This window comes from Microplitis demolitor, chromosome 7 (genome assembly GCF_026212275.2).
Source record: "Microplitis demolitor isolate Queensland-Clemson2020A chromosome 7, iyMicDemo2.1a, whole genome shotgun sequence".
NCBI classification, from domain to species: domain Eukaryota; kingdom Metazoa; phylum Arthropoda; class Insecta; order Hymenoptera; family Braconidae; genus Microplitis; species Microplitis demolitor.
In genome coordinates, this window is record NC_068551.1 from 22,154,260 (window position 1) to 22,172,314 (window position 18,055).

The 18,055-nt window shown below is 32.7% G+C and overlaps 3 protein-coding genes across 6 annotated transcripts; 2 read left to right on the top strand and 1 right to left on the bottom strand.

Moving 5' to 3' along the window:
- Nucleotides 1-799: 799 nt before the first annotated feature.
- On the top strand, nt 800-2,560 carry LOC103569444 (speckle-type POZ protein B). Of its 2 annotated transcripts, none has more exons than XM_008546747.3 (2): nt 800-1,094; nt 1,236-2,560. In XM_008546747.3, the coding sequence occupies exon 2, from the start codon at nt 1,592-1,594 to the stop codon at nt 2,522-2,524; it is 933 nt and encodes a 310-aa protein (XP_008544969.1). In that variant the 5' UTR covers nt 800-1,094; nt 1,236-1,591; the 3' UTR covers nt 2,525-2,560. The 2 variants fall into 2 exon arrangements, with proteins under 2 accessions (XP_008544969.1, XP_053596375.1); XM_053740400.1 differs by lacking the exon at nt 800-1,094 and having other exon boundaries at nt 1,096-1,317; nt 1,696-2,560.
- A 998-nt stretch (nt 2,561-3,558) lies between these two features.
- On the bottom strand, nt 3,559-16,293 carry LOC103569442 (lysine-specific demethylase 5A). 3 transcript variants are annotated; one of them, XM_008546744.3, is made up of 12 exons: nt 14,971-16,293; nt 12,739-12,955; nt 12,502-12,662; nt 11,267-12,401; nt 11,001-11,128; nt 10,730-10,924; nt 7,043-9,016; nt 6,861-6,945; nt 6,303-6,775; nt 6,076-6,196; nt 5,858-6,000; nt 3,559-4,827 (listed from the first exon to the last, which is right to left on the bottom strand). In XM_008546744.3, exons 1-12 carry the CDS (start codon nt 15,214-15,216, stop codon nt 4,756-4,758), a joined length of 4,950 nt encoding a protein of 1,649 aa, XP_008544966.1. In that variant the 5' UTR covers nt 15,217-16,293; the 3' UTR covers nt 3,559-4,755. The 3 variants fall into 3 exon arrangements, with proteins under 3 accessions (XP_008544966.1, XP_008544967.1, XP_008544968.1); XM_008546745.3 differs by having other exon boundaries at nt 3,560-4,827; nt 6,312-6,775; XM_008546746.3 differs by lacking the exon at nt 3,559-4,827 and having other exon boundaries at nt 5,049-6,000.
- Nucleotides 16,294-16,789: 496 nt separating this feature from the next.
- On the top strand, nt 16,790-17,755 carry LOC103569441 (cytochrome b-c1 complex subunit 8). Its single transcript, XM_008546743.2, has 3 exons — nt 16,790-16,899; nt 17,076-17,241; nt 17,505-17,755. Exons 1-3 carry the CDS (start codon nt 16,891-16,893, stop codon nt 17,597-17,599), a joined length of 270 nt encoding a protein of 89 aa, XP_008544965.1. The 5' UTR covers nt 16,790-16,890; the 3' UTR covers nt 17,600-17,755.
- The last annotated feature ends 300 nt before the right edge of the window (nt 17,756-18,055 follow it).

Genomic DNA, 18,055 nt, shown 5'->3' on the forward strand with positions numbered 1-18,055 from the left:
ATATATGGATGTATATATTTTGAGGACCCGGAAAAGATTTAGGGACAAAAATAAGATTTAGTTTGAATATGGAGGCGCCATACTGCTATGGGATGGATCGACTCCATTCAGTTCTTCGAGTCCAGTGTCCAGGGTCCAGTTCGATGACCTTTTAAACAAACTGGTGATTGTACTGAACAGCTTACTTGTTTTTCCTCTTTTCCAAACTCATTAATCATGTAATTTATGGCGAAAAAATGACAGACTAAATTTCGTAGTTTGGTTTATTATTATCATTATTAGTTTCAAAAAAAAAAATGACAATGGAAATTGAAATAAAAGGAGAATGGAGCGAATCAGTAAAAAATCTTTTAAATTATGGAGCTAGTGATTGAATATTTGATTCGGTGATGAAGGACATTTTTTGTTTGATTTTTTATCTCTTTGTTTACGAATAATTAAAAATTAAAGAATAGTGACATTGTAAAATAATTTATGATTAAGTTAACAAATAACAAAACCGGATGATTGATTCGTCATGATTAATAAAAATATAAAAAGTGTCGTGATGATTCATTTGGTTTTTTCGTGGGAGAAAAAATCAATCGATGACTAATTTTAGCACTTTATTAATATTTATCAGAGTGATTTCGCTTGATAATAAAAATAAGATAAATAAAAAAAAAAAAAATGTTAGAAAATTCAAAAACGTCGATCGCTCATTTTATTTTACATTAATTTTCTTTTTAATTATGAATTTTTATTAAACTTTTGAATTATTAATTTGAATTTTTTAAATATCCCGCCTTTTTATCTTAGATGTCGCTCTTTTTTAAAATCCTACTGTTACGCCAGTGCTGCTGCCAGTAGTTGATGGAGAGAAAACAGTAAAATATAATAACAATAGCAAAATTAAAAATGGCTGCTAAATTTTACATGAATCACAAGTTTTCAAGTTTTTATTAATTACAATTAAACCAAAAAAAGTCGGACAGTGATTAATAAACGGATTCTTTTACTCAACGAACGAACGATACTAAAAAAAAAACTTACGTCCGTGAGCTGTTTTATCCAGAAGTTATCGTGATCACAAATCAGTTGAATGATCCATCAAGGTCCGCATCAACTAAATTATTTATTTTAAAAACAAATTAAGTAATCAGCTTTATGTTATATTATAATTATTCCTTAATTAATTTCTTATATAATAATATAAGTTTGAACTTACTTTAATGCACTTTATTTAAAAAGTGCAGAGATGATTGCAAGTGAGTTACCCGAAAAAATCGAGCGCCAAAAAGCACCCCAGCGCCATCGCACTTAAAGTGTGCAACAATGGTAATATTTTTTGGTTAAAATAACATACATTTTTTTTCCACATTATTCTAGAACTTTAAATCAACAATTGATATATCAGAATCCATATTTAAGTACTTAGAGCTTAAGTTCTTGAACAAAAATCGAAATCTAAGCCGATAGAATTTATTTTCAAACTTCCACCCTTAGAAAAGACTCTTATTACCTGAAAAAAAAATATATATTAATTAATATAAACAAAGTTAAGACCACGTGTTCGTTTAATTGAACAATCAGTGAATTTGAATGAATTAAAATGCCTCTGCGTAAAAAAGGCTGCTCGATCACGTCTAAAAGCGTCCATGAGTGGTCAATAAACAACATAAGTTCATATTTATTTAATGAAAAGTGTGTAAACAGGTGTAGCAAATCACTGGTGTTTTCTTCTCAGTCCGGGATCGACGACCAGTGGACCATGAAGTTGGAATTTAGTGGTCAAGATTCCTGGATAACAATCGAGTGCAATTCTGTGGACGCCGAAGACAGTATCAGAGCAACACACTCGATTTTTATGATCGACCACCAAGAGAAGTTGGTATTCATTGGGCAAACTAGCGGAGAATATGACAGCGAGTCTTGCGAGCACATCGTCTACTTTTTGGACAAAGATATTTTTGCCGAAATCCAGAAGAATAAAATACTGTTCAAAGATACCCTGGTGCTGTGCGTCGAGCTGCAGGTTTATTTCGACGACACTCCTTTTCCTGCGGATTATCCCATTGAAATAATTTCAAAGGACACGTTGCCTAGTTATTGCCGGACGTTGTACTCCAGCCGAGCGGTTAATAGCGACGCTTTTGTGATAATTAATAGCCAAGGATACCCAGCCCACAGCCATGTTTTGAAGCAACGGTGCCCCGAAATGTACGCGAAGCTACGCCCGATGCCAGAAAGCAAGAAGTCATGTATGCATATTTATGATTTGAGTCCTGAGATATTACAAAAATTGCTGCAATTTATTTACACTGGCGAGGTCACTGGAATGGATGACTACGCGGTGGCTCTGTTGAAAGCTGCTGAAAAATATAAACTGGAAACTCTGAAGCGAATGTGCGAAAAATGTATCTGCGATCGCTATTTGACGATCAAGAACTCGCAAGAAATTATGGACTTGGCTACTCGTTGTAATGCTCAAAATTTGATCAAATATATATGTCTGTTTCAAATAGCCAATAATGTGGCTGACTAGCTTGTAAGTTTGTTTAATAAAATTTATTATAACCAAGTTGATAAATTTTTGTTGTTACATTATTTATAATGACCAAAAATTAACTTAAATTATTGAAATTTATTTAGAAAGTTCAGGTAAGATTTTTTCTTAAATTTATGAGATCGGACAATGGGATCAGGAGCTGAGGAATGCAGTGATTGTAGAATAAGAGAAATGGTAATTATAGTTACCGAAAATTAATAATATTAAATATTTATAAAGAGAAATTTAACTGTTGAGTCAAAACTTGTTTGTGAAGAAGATTTAAGTTAATTTCAATTGCAAGTAAACGTCTTATTGTTAAATATTTTATTGGATTTTGTAAAATTATCCTATGACAAAATTTTATGGGGAATTTTGAAAAAAAATTACTGAGACATACTTTTGGATAGTTTAGTAGAAAAATTACTCGATGACGTACAAGTCTGGGTAATTTTGAAGAATTGTCTGATGACGGAATTTTATGGGGAATTTTGAGAAAAAATTACCACAAGAAAAACTTTTTGATAATTAAGTAGAAAAATTATCCGATGACGTGCAGGTCTGGGTAATTTTGAAGAAGAATTATTCAATGACGAAATTTTATGAGTAATTTTAAAAAAATTCCTAAAACTTAAAAATTTTATTTTTAATGAAAAAAATTGATAAATAAAATTAAGATATTAAATAAATACTTGAATACTAGATAATCAAACTAAATGATAAAAATATAAGTAGATTATGAAATACTTACCTAAAATAAATATAAGGAAAAAAAAAATGAATTTAATCAGCCAACAGTCAGAAATATAAAAGATCCATAGAACTTGAAACCGAATTTTTTAACAAAAAAACTATTTACAGGCAAATAAATACTTATTATAAAAAATTCAATATTGATCTTTATTATCGATAATTAGTCTAAATAAAAGTAAAAAATAAGGAAACACGTCTATTGATATTTTATTTTTAATAATTCATACAGTAAATGAATAAAATGATTAATATTATTTATAAAAATATGACGAATCATTTGAAATGGCTGATTACATATATACGAGTTATTAATAATAAAATATCAATATATATATTCATATATATATATATATATATGTATCATCAATTTTATGTATTGAATATATTTGTATTTTTTCTTGTTATTTCTTATTGTTTTTGGATTCTACTATTTAATTATTATTATTTATTAAATTGTTTTAAAATTCACAGCCTGTTTTAAATGTCGAGAAACACGTAGTTTAAGTATGCTCATATTTAAAACACACTGTGTTACACTCTCATGTGCTTAAATCTAATTATACATACATTGTTTATCTTATTATTTATCATCATTTAATTATTAGTCATACAATCTTAACCGTTAACTAAAAATACTTAAACACATATCAATCAACAATGGGTAATAATTGTACAAATAGTTATCACACATGTGATACCACTGTCGGTCTTTCAAATATTTTTATCAATTACTTTATAATAAAACTCTGCTTTATACAGTCCGCGATTCGCGTCACATTCTTAACTCTCTCTTTTTTTTTTAAATTCAAATCTTAACAAAATAATTGCCCCTACCTAAAATACAGTAAAATAAAAATTCGAGAGAGTAAAATACATTTTAAGATCTTAATTATCATATTTTTTTTACATCTACAGTATCAAATGCAAAGAAAAAAAAAAAATAATCATTCATAATTTAAATTTTAAACCCGCGCTTTTTTCCTTTTTTTGAAATTATGATAAGTTGCATATTTACAAATTTTTCTTTTTCTATCAGTTAATTATTTGTAAATATGAAATAATTATTTCGTAAATATATATTAATATTAATTGTAAATAAATAATTTAAACAAATAAATTGTAAAGAAAATTATTTCTAAGTGTTTAATATTTTTAGTTAATAGTTTATTTAATTTTTTATCTTCAATAAGAGTATGTTAAGAAGGCAAAGTAGATATGATTATATAAGTGTTTTATTATCCATCTGTGTAAAATTTTAATTAGCTCTTTCCATAGAAAAGTCACTTCTATTTAAATAATTTACATGTATTGTTTGTTTAAATATATATATAAATATATATCTTCAGTCTATCTACAACACCGCGTAATCAAGGTCTTTAAAAAAAGAATCTATATAAATGTAATTATTATAAATAAATAGAGACCCTAATAATGTAATCCATTAATAAATTGTGCGGTGTTTAACAGCAGAGACTTTAATAGGTCCTGGCGAAGGACGTGGGCTCCTCAATCTCCTGCTCGTTGTCCCCGCTGAGGTAACCCTGAGACTGATAAAATTATACAAGTGCATCCAGAGCAAAATAAAGTGTTACTTTTGTTTTTTTAAATATTACTTATATAATCAAATTACAATTACACAAAAAAAAAATAAAACAAATAATAATAATAATAAATAGAACAGAACGAAAAATTATTTTAGTGACCGACACGAGTTTCGAAGCTCACCAGGTTTAACAATTATTTATTTATTTTAATTACTTTCTCCATATAAAGATTGTTTATTTTTATTTTTCTTTATCGTCGTAGTGAACTTATAAACTCGATTAAAAATTAACGTAAAGTAATACAAGCTAACTAAATAATACAAAGCAAATTAATTGTTAATTATGATAATAATAATAATAATAATAATAGTGTGTCGAGTAATTATAAACAATAAGTAGGTAACTTAAAATTCTGTACAATGAAAAATAAATCGCAGACGTGTTTAGTGCGCATGAATATTCTGGTGGGTAAACGCATTTTTTTTTAAATTAAACAAAAATATTAATAATATGTCATTTTTTTTATATTAAATTTAAGTCTACGGAAGACGAACAAAATAATTATTACTATTAATAGTGCAGTAAATTAATGACGAGATTAAAGTACAAAAAATGTCACGGTATTCAAATTTTTTTTTTACAATATAAAGAAATTTAATTGAACTCAATTAATACCATTGGTTTTTTTTTTTTAATTTCAATTTGATGTCATAACGAAACGCACGATTTAAAGTAATAGTAATAATAAACGAAATATTGTTCATGGAAAATGAAAAATAAAATATAAAAAAATAGCACCAGCCTTCATGCGAGTCGTAACTCAATAAAAAATAAACAAAACAAAATAAAATAGTTATATTAATTAATAATAATAATAAATCATTGATCATAATAATGATAATAGTAATAATAATAGTTGCTGATAGTTAATAATTAATAATGATAATGATAATAATAATAAAAGAATGTCGCATTAGAGTGATGTTGCTAGTGAAGGTAACGAAAAGATGGATAATTATCTGGCTTTTCGTACCGTTGTATTTTGATCCGCGTCTTTGCAATTGCTGCAGATGTAGTCATCTTCCTCTGCGAGCTCGGTTCTGTCGAGACCGACGCAGTGCATGTGGAACCACCCGTTGCACCCACCGTCGCACTGTACCCAGTCGACTTCTCGTCCTTGGAAAAAAATTAAAATTTTTTATTTTTATTATTTTTAATTAAAATAATAAATAATTGAGAAAATAAATTTACCATTTGGTCGGAGGCAATTGTCTGCTGCACAATCGTCTTCCTCATCGGAGGTATCCTGTTTTGTTTTTTTTCTGTTTCCTCCTTTTTTCTTGGGCACGTCATCTCCTTCCTTTCGTTTGATCTAGAAAAATTAAAATAAAACTGAAATCGAGCTTAGATTGTATCCCAGACCACAGTAATCTGCGCAGCCTGGTACCGTATTAATAAAACAAAATAAATGTAATTACATTCCATACCTTACGAGGTCCACGTTTAATTGGACTCTGTGGTACTAATTTCTTATCTTTATTATTCAACCCCGCAGCTCCAGCTCCAGGACTACTTGTCGCTGACCCAGTTCCCTTTTTCTTTACAACAGCATTGGGACTCGCAGTCTGATTTTTTTCGTCAATTATTTTCTGACGGCTAATAGATTTCACCAGATCAAATTCATCAGACTTTCTCTTTCTCCCGCGCTTTTTCACATCTTTGACATCAGAATTGAAATTCGCCTGAACGTCTTCAAATGCCGCGTACTTGCGCACTGTCGTCGGGCTATTTGTGTGACTGAGAATCCGCCAGATGTGCTGGGTCTCATCAAGAGCCACTTCAAGTAAATCACCCTCCATCATTAAGTCTTCAAGTTTTGTTCGGGCACTCAGCGACAGGGTTACCGCACTCTCGCCTCCTTGTGATTGTAATTTACGCTGTAATTTTGATACTAAAAAAAGAAAAAGTAATAATCAAATTAATTAAATTTATTTAATAATCATTTCTATTAAAATAATTAATTTATTTCTACTTACTATACGAATACGCGTGCTCATTACTATTGAAAGTACTGCAGGAAGGTTCATCACCATCAATGGTAACAACGTCATCGTCATCATCCTGTAATATTTGAATACCAAATTAAAATTTAAATAAATTCAAATAATCATGAGCCAAGTCCACTAGCCAAGTGCATTAATAAAAATAAAATACTTACAGCAGCACTGAGTACACTGTCATCAGAATGTACGCCACTTAATGGCGCAATAGCTTGTACTCGTTGGTGTAATTCTGGATTATTAGCAGCCTTCTTCAATTCGGTACTTATTATTTTTTCTGTTTTCTCACGTGCCGCTGCTTCAACAAGTTTCTGTGACAACGCCGACAGCTTCGCCAGCACTGATGATATTTCCTCGGTGGCAAGTGCACGTCGAGCACGATCTTGCCAGTTCATGGCGCGTTCAGTGAGACAAGTGAGTGCTTCACCCTCAGGTAATCGTATGGGAATTTTTTGCAAGCCAACCAGTAGAGCAAGAATGGACTCAAGTCGCGGTCTTCGTGATCTCAAACAACACGGACACAGAAATTTAATTTCCCGTGACGGCTGTACTTTACCCTTGTGTATTGTCTTTGGAAGTGGGACACAATTTGAATGGAACCAATCCTTGCATAATTCGCACTGCAGCATTAATCCAAAACGTGGCCTGCGACAAACGCAATACCTTGAGTCATCTAATGTTCCTTTTTGCATATTTCTATCCCTCAAATTTCTCATCGCGTCCATTTCACGTTGCTCGGCTAATTTAAAGGCAGCTACGACATTTGCCGAGTCACTAGAATCGTCAAGTTTTGTGTCGCAGACATATAGTGCACCAACACTCTCGTCTCCTTTGTTTTTCTTAGTCTTCATTGCTTGGACACCGACACCAATACGCGGTGACAGGGCTTCCATCAAAGTATAATGAGAATTTTTACGTAAAAATGTCCTCGCTGTTCGTTCCTTCCAAGCTTTTGCTTGTGACAGCGTTGACTCGAGCATTGGAAGTGGTTCTAAATGCAGTGGAATATTTTTTCCCTTACGTACAAGCTCGTCGAGAGTATCGTAGTACGGAAAAATGTCACGGGCTTGAATTTCATCAACAGTCTTGGTCCAATTTTTAGCTTTTATCAATATATCCTGGAGACTATCAAGACTAGGTAAGTAAGCATCAATGTCATCGGCTTCCTGAATAAATTCCTCAATAACGCAGACATTGTGTCGACTCTTGGCTTGCAAATATCCCTTGGCTCTCTCCTCCCACTTGTCGATATTAATCACAAGCTGCTGTAACTTTGATAGCATAGTTTCGATACTTATGTGGGGTGGAATTGACATCCCCTGTTCAATCAATTTAGTGAGATCCTCTCTCGTTATTGATTTAGAATCGTCCAACATGGTCTTAACTTCATCAAGCCATTGAATCTGACTCAATTTCTGTTTCAATCTCACCAATTGCGGCAGCTCGATGCAAATAGAATCACCAAAGTCGATGCACTTCTCCAATTTATCTAAATCACAATCATCATTCTGGGCTTCGAACTCGTCTGCGTCTTTCTGGAACTGTAACACCTGGTCCAGAATATATTTAACACCATCAGACTCTTTTAATTCACAGCATAAATTTGTTATCTCTTTATAAAAGAGGGTCAACTCCTCGATCGTCAATTTGTACTTAGTGTCAACCGTCTGACGTGTCCGTGTCCGCTGTTTGTTGTTCAGCAACTGCTGGGCTACACTCGCACACTTCTCGGCGTCTTGGACAGCAGTAGTCAACGCCGTCAACAGTTCGCTGTCGGGAAACTTTTTAACCTCCGCTTCACTCAGCAACTCCTTCAATTCTGTCAGCTCAATCTTCTCTCCCTTGGGATCCATTGCCTCCTTCACTTTAGCAACCCATGAGTCAAATGACTCGGACTTAAGTTTCAATTTTTGCAGCATTATCGGCAGCTCATCAAGCGTGTACCGATATCTCAGAGTATGTTTTTCCGGTGGACAGTTACAGAGATCACGAAAATGCCTCAGACACACTAGCTGGTTACTCTGACACGAACAAGTCACTGCGCTGAGGAAACATGTCGTCTTGCACGCCTCGCACTGACGTTCATCGTCTGGTAATAATTCAAATGCTTCACGTTCTGCCTCTGAAACACCCTGGAAAAAAAAAAATTTATTTTCATTCAATCAACTTATTAATTTTTTTTCTCCTCAATTTTATCACCACTATTAACCGCAATTTTATTTAATTAAATAAAATAATTGCAATAATGATAATTAATGAATTATAAAAATAGATCACTTGCAGCACCAGCACAAGAAAAAAATTACCTCGTGTCTATTAATCAATAAAACTTTAATTAATTCCTACAATTTACAATTTTAAGATTAAAAATTTTAAAAATAATAAAATGGCAATATGTTTGTAATCACGGGCATTAAAATCAATCACACGGTTTTAATGGTTCAATTAGAAAACAAAATGACTGTCGACTAAAAAAAAAAAAAAGCAGCGACCGGTTAATTTCTGTATTAATTAACAAGCAAAAAAATGTTTAAAAAAAAAACTAATAACTTATAAATAATAATTAAATTTATTTACCTCGTGATATAAATAATAAAATATACGAGCAATGTGACTCGGCGAAATAAAATAAAATAAAAATGGATGTACCGAGAAAATATTAAATAAAATATTTAAAATGATAAAAAAAAATGAACCGACAGTGATATTTTATAACGATAAAAAATAATAATTATAAAATAACATAACCTCGACGTGACTCTCACTAAGCACTGAGTTATAACATGTACTTGTTCTTACCTTAAAAAAAAATTTCCGCGTTATATAATAAATCCACAAGTAAAGTGATGGATACACAACTGGTGCTAATAATCACAAGGTCAGCGCGACAACAACGTATGCAAATAAAATAGTTTTTAATGCCGGTTATTTAAAAACTACCTTTATATTTATTTATATATTCAACCAAACTGTATTTGAATTTTTTAATTATATTATTTTTTATTTGCATACTTGCAAATGAACACGCACTGATATATATTATTATATTAAATATATATAGATAGAACACACGATCACAATGACGACGTTTAGTTACTAGTCGGGCTGGCGAAAATTAATACGCGCCAACGACGTTTAGTTCCGAAGCTTTACTTTGGCTGAGAATCATTTTAGTGTCCGGAGTTCGGACCGAGATTTGCTTTTTTTTTTTTTATTTTATCTTTTATTTTTTTTTGCTACTAACGTGGACAGAGCTCTCAGCAACTCGCAACTAGTCGGACAAGTATTTTAGTGTGTGTCTGTAAGTAGATTAATGTATATGTATATATGTATGCCAGTGGATGTATAGTTTGATAATAGAACCGGGCTGTGTGTGTGCTGACGATGCGCGCGCCGAATGTTTCATTTTAAATGTATGGCGGTTATTGGAGCCGAGGGTGGGGAGCGAGGAATGAGAAGTAGGAGAAGTAGTTGGCTGGTGGAAAGTAGGAGGGGAAGCTGGAGGTGCGCGCGGTGATATTATTTTTATTTGAAATGTATTGGTGGTTATAAGGAGCGGTAACGGTCACCATTTTAAATGTAAAGTTGGCTTAATGTCATGCGTTCGTTGTGTATTACGTTGACGATGTAATTTTTTATTTATTACTAGCGAGCGTGTGTTGGGTATTTTATATTTAGCATCAATTTGAGATATGGATTTATCGGTAAATCTGATAACTAATTGACCAAGTTAACACGTATTCGTTGCTATAATTTTGGTTTTAATTATTTTACTTAATTGTTGATGATAAAAAATTAGAAAAAAAATTTTTTAAATTAAGTAATTGAATAATTGATGGACTTACCCATTCTAGTAAATTTTTGCGCAATTTCTTTTCGTCATCTACCATTGTCAGCATGTCTTGATAGGTTGCCGTGGCAACGCCAATGTCCAATGAGTCGGGATCCAGGGACATTTTGCAGACCAGCTCGTCGTGGGAGAATACACAAAACCGACGTAAATTTGAATAATGAGTAATACATTCCCGTCCGATTTTAAGCTAAATTACACAAATATATTATTGTAATTTTATTATATGAGAGTAAATATTTGTATGAAATATTATTAATTCGTACCCAGTCGGCAGGAGCGAAATTTACGGCCTCGGCAAAATTGTAGCCTTGATTAAAGCCTGCGTGATAAGCTCGTGGGAACGTAACAACAAATTCACCGGCATGTTGATCCGTTCGGAATACTGGGACACCTGAAAATTAAATCAATAATGGCATTTAATTAAATTACATAAGCAAATTCCTTCAGTAATTCCATTAGCTAATAATTAAATACCAAATTATGTAAATAAAAAATTAAAAAAAATGAATGATTGAGTAAGAAGCATTACCTTCATTAGTTAAAATCGTCGGATTCATGATTGTAACTAACTGATGAAGTAAATCTGGCTGACTGTGAAATAATTCTGGAGCAGCGGACCTCATGGACAGCTCAAACTTTTCAGCTTCTGACCCAGGGACGCCGTACCAGGTCTTGGGTTCTCCCCAGTGTAAATAGTTTATCGAATAGCTCCAGTGATCTTCGTTGTGCCAGCAGAATGTAGCAAAGCACATACCAACGTACATCCAGGGTACTTTCATTCCACTTATGTCCGCATTAATGTGACCCAAGACACTGCCATGTAATACCGGAAGATTGTTTAGATTCCACGAAGACTCGGCATACTCTTGGTCGCAAGTGAACAAATTAACGCTGGTCTTTGTGGGAAATCCAGAGCCATGATCCATAGTATGCAGATCCGCTCCGTACTCAACAGTAACATCTTCATCAATGGAAGACACTATTCTCCAGAACTCCTTCTCTACCAGCGACGTGGGGACCATGTGAACAGGCATGTTGAAGTAATCACTCTTGAACTGGTCGGCCATCTCCCCAAACTGCTGGAGTGTGTACTCCCTCTGGGCCTGCTCGAATCCAAAAGCTTCCATGGGCTTAGAAACTTCCTCGGCAACACACTTGGGACATCTCCAGTCGCCTTTAGGTATTTCCGTCAGTGGTGGAAGAAGACAAAACGTGTGGTAGCTGTCATCGCAGCCATCGCACAACAGCATACTCTCTTCCATGTCTCCACGTCCGCAATTGTGGCAAATGTACTTGGCAAGTGGATCATAGTCATACGTGTACTTAATTCCACGTGTTTTGTTTGATTTTTTAGTTTCTTTGGTAATGTAGCCCGCCATCTTGGGTCCAGCTCCGTAGAACTGCAACTTCTTAAGCTCCTTACTGTCTTTGTCGTCTTCCAGTTTGATTTCTTCCTTGCACTCATTGTCAGAGTCACATTCCTCTTTGCAATCCTCCTGCTTGACAGCAGCCACATCTTGCTTCTCATCCTGACCAGTAAAACGTTTTGATCGACGAGAAAATTTAGCCGTTGGTGGTTTTATCTGCTGACGTGATATTATACCATGAGGTTTGTAGTCGCGGTCTTTCTTCTCACTCGCTTCTGTTTCTGGTGCTTCTATTTTCTATTTAAATTAATTCATCGGTAATTAGTAATTAATATAAACTAAATTAAATTAAATACTAAAATCCATTAATAATTTATACAAATCAACAATCACTTACAATATCACCGAGTGTTTTTCCCTGCTTGAATACATCAAATGGATACAAAATTCTCTCGTAATGATTTTTTAAAATACTGCCAACACTTTTACCCGAAGGATATCCTAATTTGTTCGCTATTTTTGCCCACCTCCGCTCTCTCCTCACCGTTTCAATTCCTCCTACAATTCATTTATTTATTTATTAACTAAAATAACAATTTATCGCAACAGCAGTTGTAGTAAAACAAATAATTACCTTCTTCACTAACTATTTTGTGTAATGAATAAAGATCCAAAGCTTTCTTTTCAACGAGTGGAATTTTTAACGAGGAGCCCTGAAGCTCCCAAAATTTAGCAATTTGATCTAAAAAATTGAGTTTTATCCTCGTTTTAGCCTCCAGCTCATTCAGCCTCTGTATCCTCGGTACAAATTTAAATTTATCGACGTCCACTGCAAATGGAGGCTGCCAGTTCTGTCAAAAATAATTCAAAATGGTCGTTAGTACTTTCAATAAAAAATTTTTCATTTCAATTATCATTTTTACTCACAACTACACGCAAATATAAAAATAATATGAAACATGTAATGCGATATCAACATGCGATCTCTTGTGACTTTGATGTAAATAAATTTAAGTTTTAAACAATAAAAAAATATTAAAGTTTCATAGTCACTACTGAATAATAAAAATTATTATTACTACAAATAAAATGAATACTATGTTCTGTAATTATCAATTAAAATAATAATTATGTTGTCTAACAAATTCAATAGACCAAACAATTAGTCGGGATGTCATTAAATGCGTGTGTTTGTTTATTATTTTTATTTACATTTGGTTGAATAAAATTTTTGTAAACAAACAAACAAACAAATTGTTTGCCGAGATAAAATAGTGTGCCGAGCACATGTAAAGTTTCCATATGAATATGAAACGGCTTCTCTTTGTTACATCATATCTATAATGGCGTCCCAAAGTTTCTTTTCACCTTGCATTAGAACGTCGATAAAAATGGCCATTTTTCCGAAAAAAAAAAAAATAATAAAAATTACTGTCTCTCCCACGATAATCAACAATTACACCCAATTAACCTAATTAAAACTACATAATACACCAAGATCATATAATTAATTTATTTGACAGAGTCCAGGGGGAATATTGACATGTCCCGATAATGTATGAGATAAAAGACACGCTATCTTTTTTAAAAAATCAATTTTAAAACTAAAGTCTCATAAATTATGCTGGCAATAAATATTTTATTTGTTCATGAAAAAAAGTTTCATTATAATTTTTTTTCAATTGTTTAGTAATGATGTTGATTAGTTTGTTTTAATTGGTACGAGTTACGAAATTAGTATTATTACAAAACTCTGGCATTAGACCACGAGGAAAAGATTAAAAATAATAAATAAATGAATAATTAAAAAAAAAAAAAAAAAAATGTGAATGACGTCTATGTCAAGTATGAATAAAAGAAGGGGACAGTAAATTGTCTTTATCGATTCGTCAGGATAAAGCCGCAAGGAAATTTTCCCGTCAATCCTCTTTCTATTTAATTTTAAATTAATTTCTAAATTATCTATTTTAAATCACAAGTATTAAAAGCTTTTGCCATCAGCATTTAAAATAAAAAAAAAAAAAATATTTAAAACTCAAAAATAAAGAACGCTCTGATCTTAGAAAATTTTCAGAATCGTTGCAGACTTATTTTTTTGTAGATTATGAAAAAAAGAAAATGAGTAAATAGAGATAATGCTTAAGATGAGAAACCGGAAGTGAAAAATATAGGCCTGCCCTTTGCGGACATTGTTAAAATTGTCCCGGCCATTTTATATATCGAGAAAACTCGAAAGACTGCGGGTGTGCATTACCGTTACTCATAAATCGCCCGTCTAATCTAAATTATTTTCCGACAAACCAAAACTACAAACATCATCCCCGAGAACTAGACTATCGTACTCTAAACGCTGTTGCATAATGAAAATTATCATAAATAAAAATAATAATACTTTGGATATGAATAAATGGACATTAATATTAGTTCCTTGTCGATGTCTCACCTAACATTACCCCCACTCTCCTCTCTATTGTCACGTACCAACGCGATGTCTCTTTTACACAATTTACCCTGTTGTCTTTTATATATTTATATTTATATTATACTTTTTACTGGCATACAATTCATACTGCACTATACTTTTCTATCCGTCTGCAACAACACACGTCCTGCTTTCATTTAATAAAAAAAAGCCAAACATCGTAAAAGAAGGAGGACATTGACACGACCAACCAACGAATCAGCATAAAACTTTTTTCCCATCCCTATCCTGTATCTAATCCTATTGACTCATCATCAAAACTAAATAAAAGGACATCGTGCCCTGGAATAAATTGTAATTAAATCTAGCGCAGATGAGGATCTGCCAGCAAACATGTGACACTGAAATAAAGTAACGTAATAATGAAAAGAAGCAGACACTCACAGGCGGCGGTTTTATTTTGCATATCCCAGACTTTTCAGCAATCGGACGAATCTTGGCGATGTATCCCAGCGGGTCCAGGAACTCTTCGGCGGTCGGCTCGAAGACGGGGGCTTCAGGAGGTGCACCAAACTCGAATTCCGAGTCGGCAGCTCCACATCCAGAACTTTTCTCGCCCATCATGTTCTTCATGTAAGCAGCAGTTCGACTGTACCTCGTACTCTCAAAATCATTTACCTTGGATACCATGTCTCCTCGTCTTGTGCACACGATGATGCACGACGAGAGCTCACAACTACTCGACGATTATTAGCAGCCACGACGACGCCAACTTGGATGTGCCCTACGCAGCTACGCGCTGGCCACTCTTCAAATCACACAGCACTTGCTTGCAATAATAATAATAATAATTATTATTATTATTTGTGTACTGATTATTTATTTTAAAAAATTTATTACCGTCCTTTTACAAACCCGTAAAACTTTATTTCCCCAATCACTTGATGTCTTTAGTTATTATTTTAAATCACTGTCACGCCTCTCCGAGTTAATTATTTATTATTCAAACTCAGTAAAATAATTTTCAAAAAAATATTATTTTAAACAAAAAAAAAAATCACTCTGGATCCAATCCACTGTTCTTTCGACACTTTCCCCGTCCTGCCATCATTACGATCATGTCCGTGACGATGTCGTTGTTTTGTCGTAAGTTTTATACAATCAAATATATATGTATATATTTTTTTTTAACATTTACATCTACATCGACATGTACATGGATACCAGCGTACTACTCACGATGCTCGCGATGTAAATGGGAAAATAATAATTATTGACAGGAACAAAAATGGTTTATTGGAATCAGCAGCACCAGCACCAACACCAACACCTGATATCAGATTTAAAAATTAAACTTTTGAACTTAATGTTGCATATGAACAAGTTATGAGACAGAGTAATGGACAATTAGTGATGTCCAATGTGCAATTATACTTTGCGTATGACTTTGCCGTTCGAAGACGACGTGGGTCGAGGATGGCTACAAAGACGCAAGGTACTAACGGACAAACAACACTACTGACTAGTCCATAATTCACAATGCTGCTCTACACTCCCAACTCCAATAATTCACACACTAGTCACTACTTTTTGGTAGTAGTATGTACTCTTGATATATATGTACATAAATATAAATATGTATGTGATGTATATATTTTAAGTGTATGAGTTGATCTCGTGTATGATGCCTTCGCGCACGGGCTGCTGCCAGGCTGCTGCAGATTTCGTTTTTCGTTCCTTCCCCCGACGTTTCATGGCTCATAGGGCCGTAGGTTACTCTCTAGTTGTAGTAGTGGATTACCTTTGAGTTTCCCTTTAATTTAATGTGAAAAAACGTTCGATATGCCGCCGCACGGGAGAATATGGAATTAACATATTCAAAATTTAATTAACTTATTATTTTATTTAAATAATATTTTAAAATGTCACATTTATTACAGACCCGAAATAACAAATAAAATTATTTATTTTTAAAATTAAATTCACCCGCCCATTTTTAAATTATTTAAATGCGAATTTAATATTTATTTTCTTATATAAATTATTTTAGATAATTGTTAGGATTTTTGAAATTATAAACTTTTATTTATCTCATTTACTGATAATTTATTTATCGATTGATGTAGTGGCGCTGCGGGCGATTCATTTTTCCTAAAGATCAAGGCGATTGGCTTGGAGACAGAAAATGGCGGCTCTGGGGTCCAATGAAAAATTTTAAAAATAATTTTTTATTTTTGTGCACTTTGTTGGTAGAACTGAGAACTGGATCTAGAAACTTTGATCAACAGCTGACCTGCTCCGAGGGTGGACCTGACAGACTTCACTTCGGTGTGATTTTCATTCACGTCTGGGTCTCAAGTAAAAATGCGTACCGTAAGTTTTTATTACATAATTATTAAAAAATAAATTATTTAGAACAATTAAAAATTGCAGAAAAATAATTCATTACTGTCACTGACATTTTTTTTTTTTTTGCATGACCAGGAGTAGAATTTATTGATTGTAAATTTTTAATACATATTTATATTAATAACAAATAATTATTTCAGACTCAAGTACTGCGTGGTTTAGAATTTGGCAAATTAGCCAAAATCCGAGGAATTGTCTACTTCAGACTCAGTCCTTTTGAGCAGAAAGCTTTTGCTGGTGCCATCAATCATGGAGTTCCTAACATGATCCGTAGATTCCGTGAGCAAGTGCTCCGTGTTGCTCCACGTATGTATTTTTATTAACTTTTATTTTATTTGTAAAATAATGAGTATGAATGTAGCAGACATCAGACAATTTTAAATAAATAAATAAATGAATTAAAATAATGAAATTTAAAAAAATGCGCGTACGGATTTTTCATTTGTCTACGCATTTTTTAATTTTTACTCTACTCATTGATCTATTCTAAAATTTTTAAAATTGGCGTCTGCTACATTCACACTCATAAATAAATGAATTCTAAGATTAATTATTGATTAATGTTACAGCATTCGTCATTGGCTACATGATTTACTCCTGGGCAAACCAGGAACACGAGCGCCTGGTGAGAAAGAAGCCCGGCGACTTTGCTGATGATGAATAAAAAAATATATATACTATAAATAATAAAAGCTAGTTAATTAAAATAATTAAATTGGTTTACATAAACTATTTATTTTTTTTTTTTTCTGTCAATAGTAAAAAAGCAAAAATGTAAATTGAGTTCGAGAATGCTCTAATAAATGTTAATTTTAAATCACTCGAGCTGTAAAATATTCAATCTTATTTTTTATTTTATAATTTAAATATCAGCTGCAATGTTTTCATTTTATTTATGGATATTTCTTCCTGTGAAATTCTTCACGCTCAACGATCACAGCGGATCTTCTCTATTTTATTTAAAATCTTCATTCTTAATATCGTCAATAATCATTTTTTTTAACAACTAAATTCCTCAACAAATTTTTTTAATTACCCAGCGATGACAACAGATGTCTCTAGGATGCTGTCTTAGAACTCGTAACTTGCACCCGTACCTCCCCCTTTTAAATAATTTGAA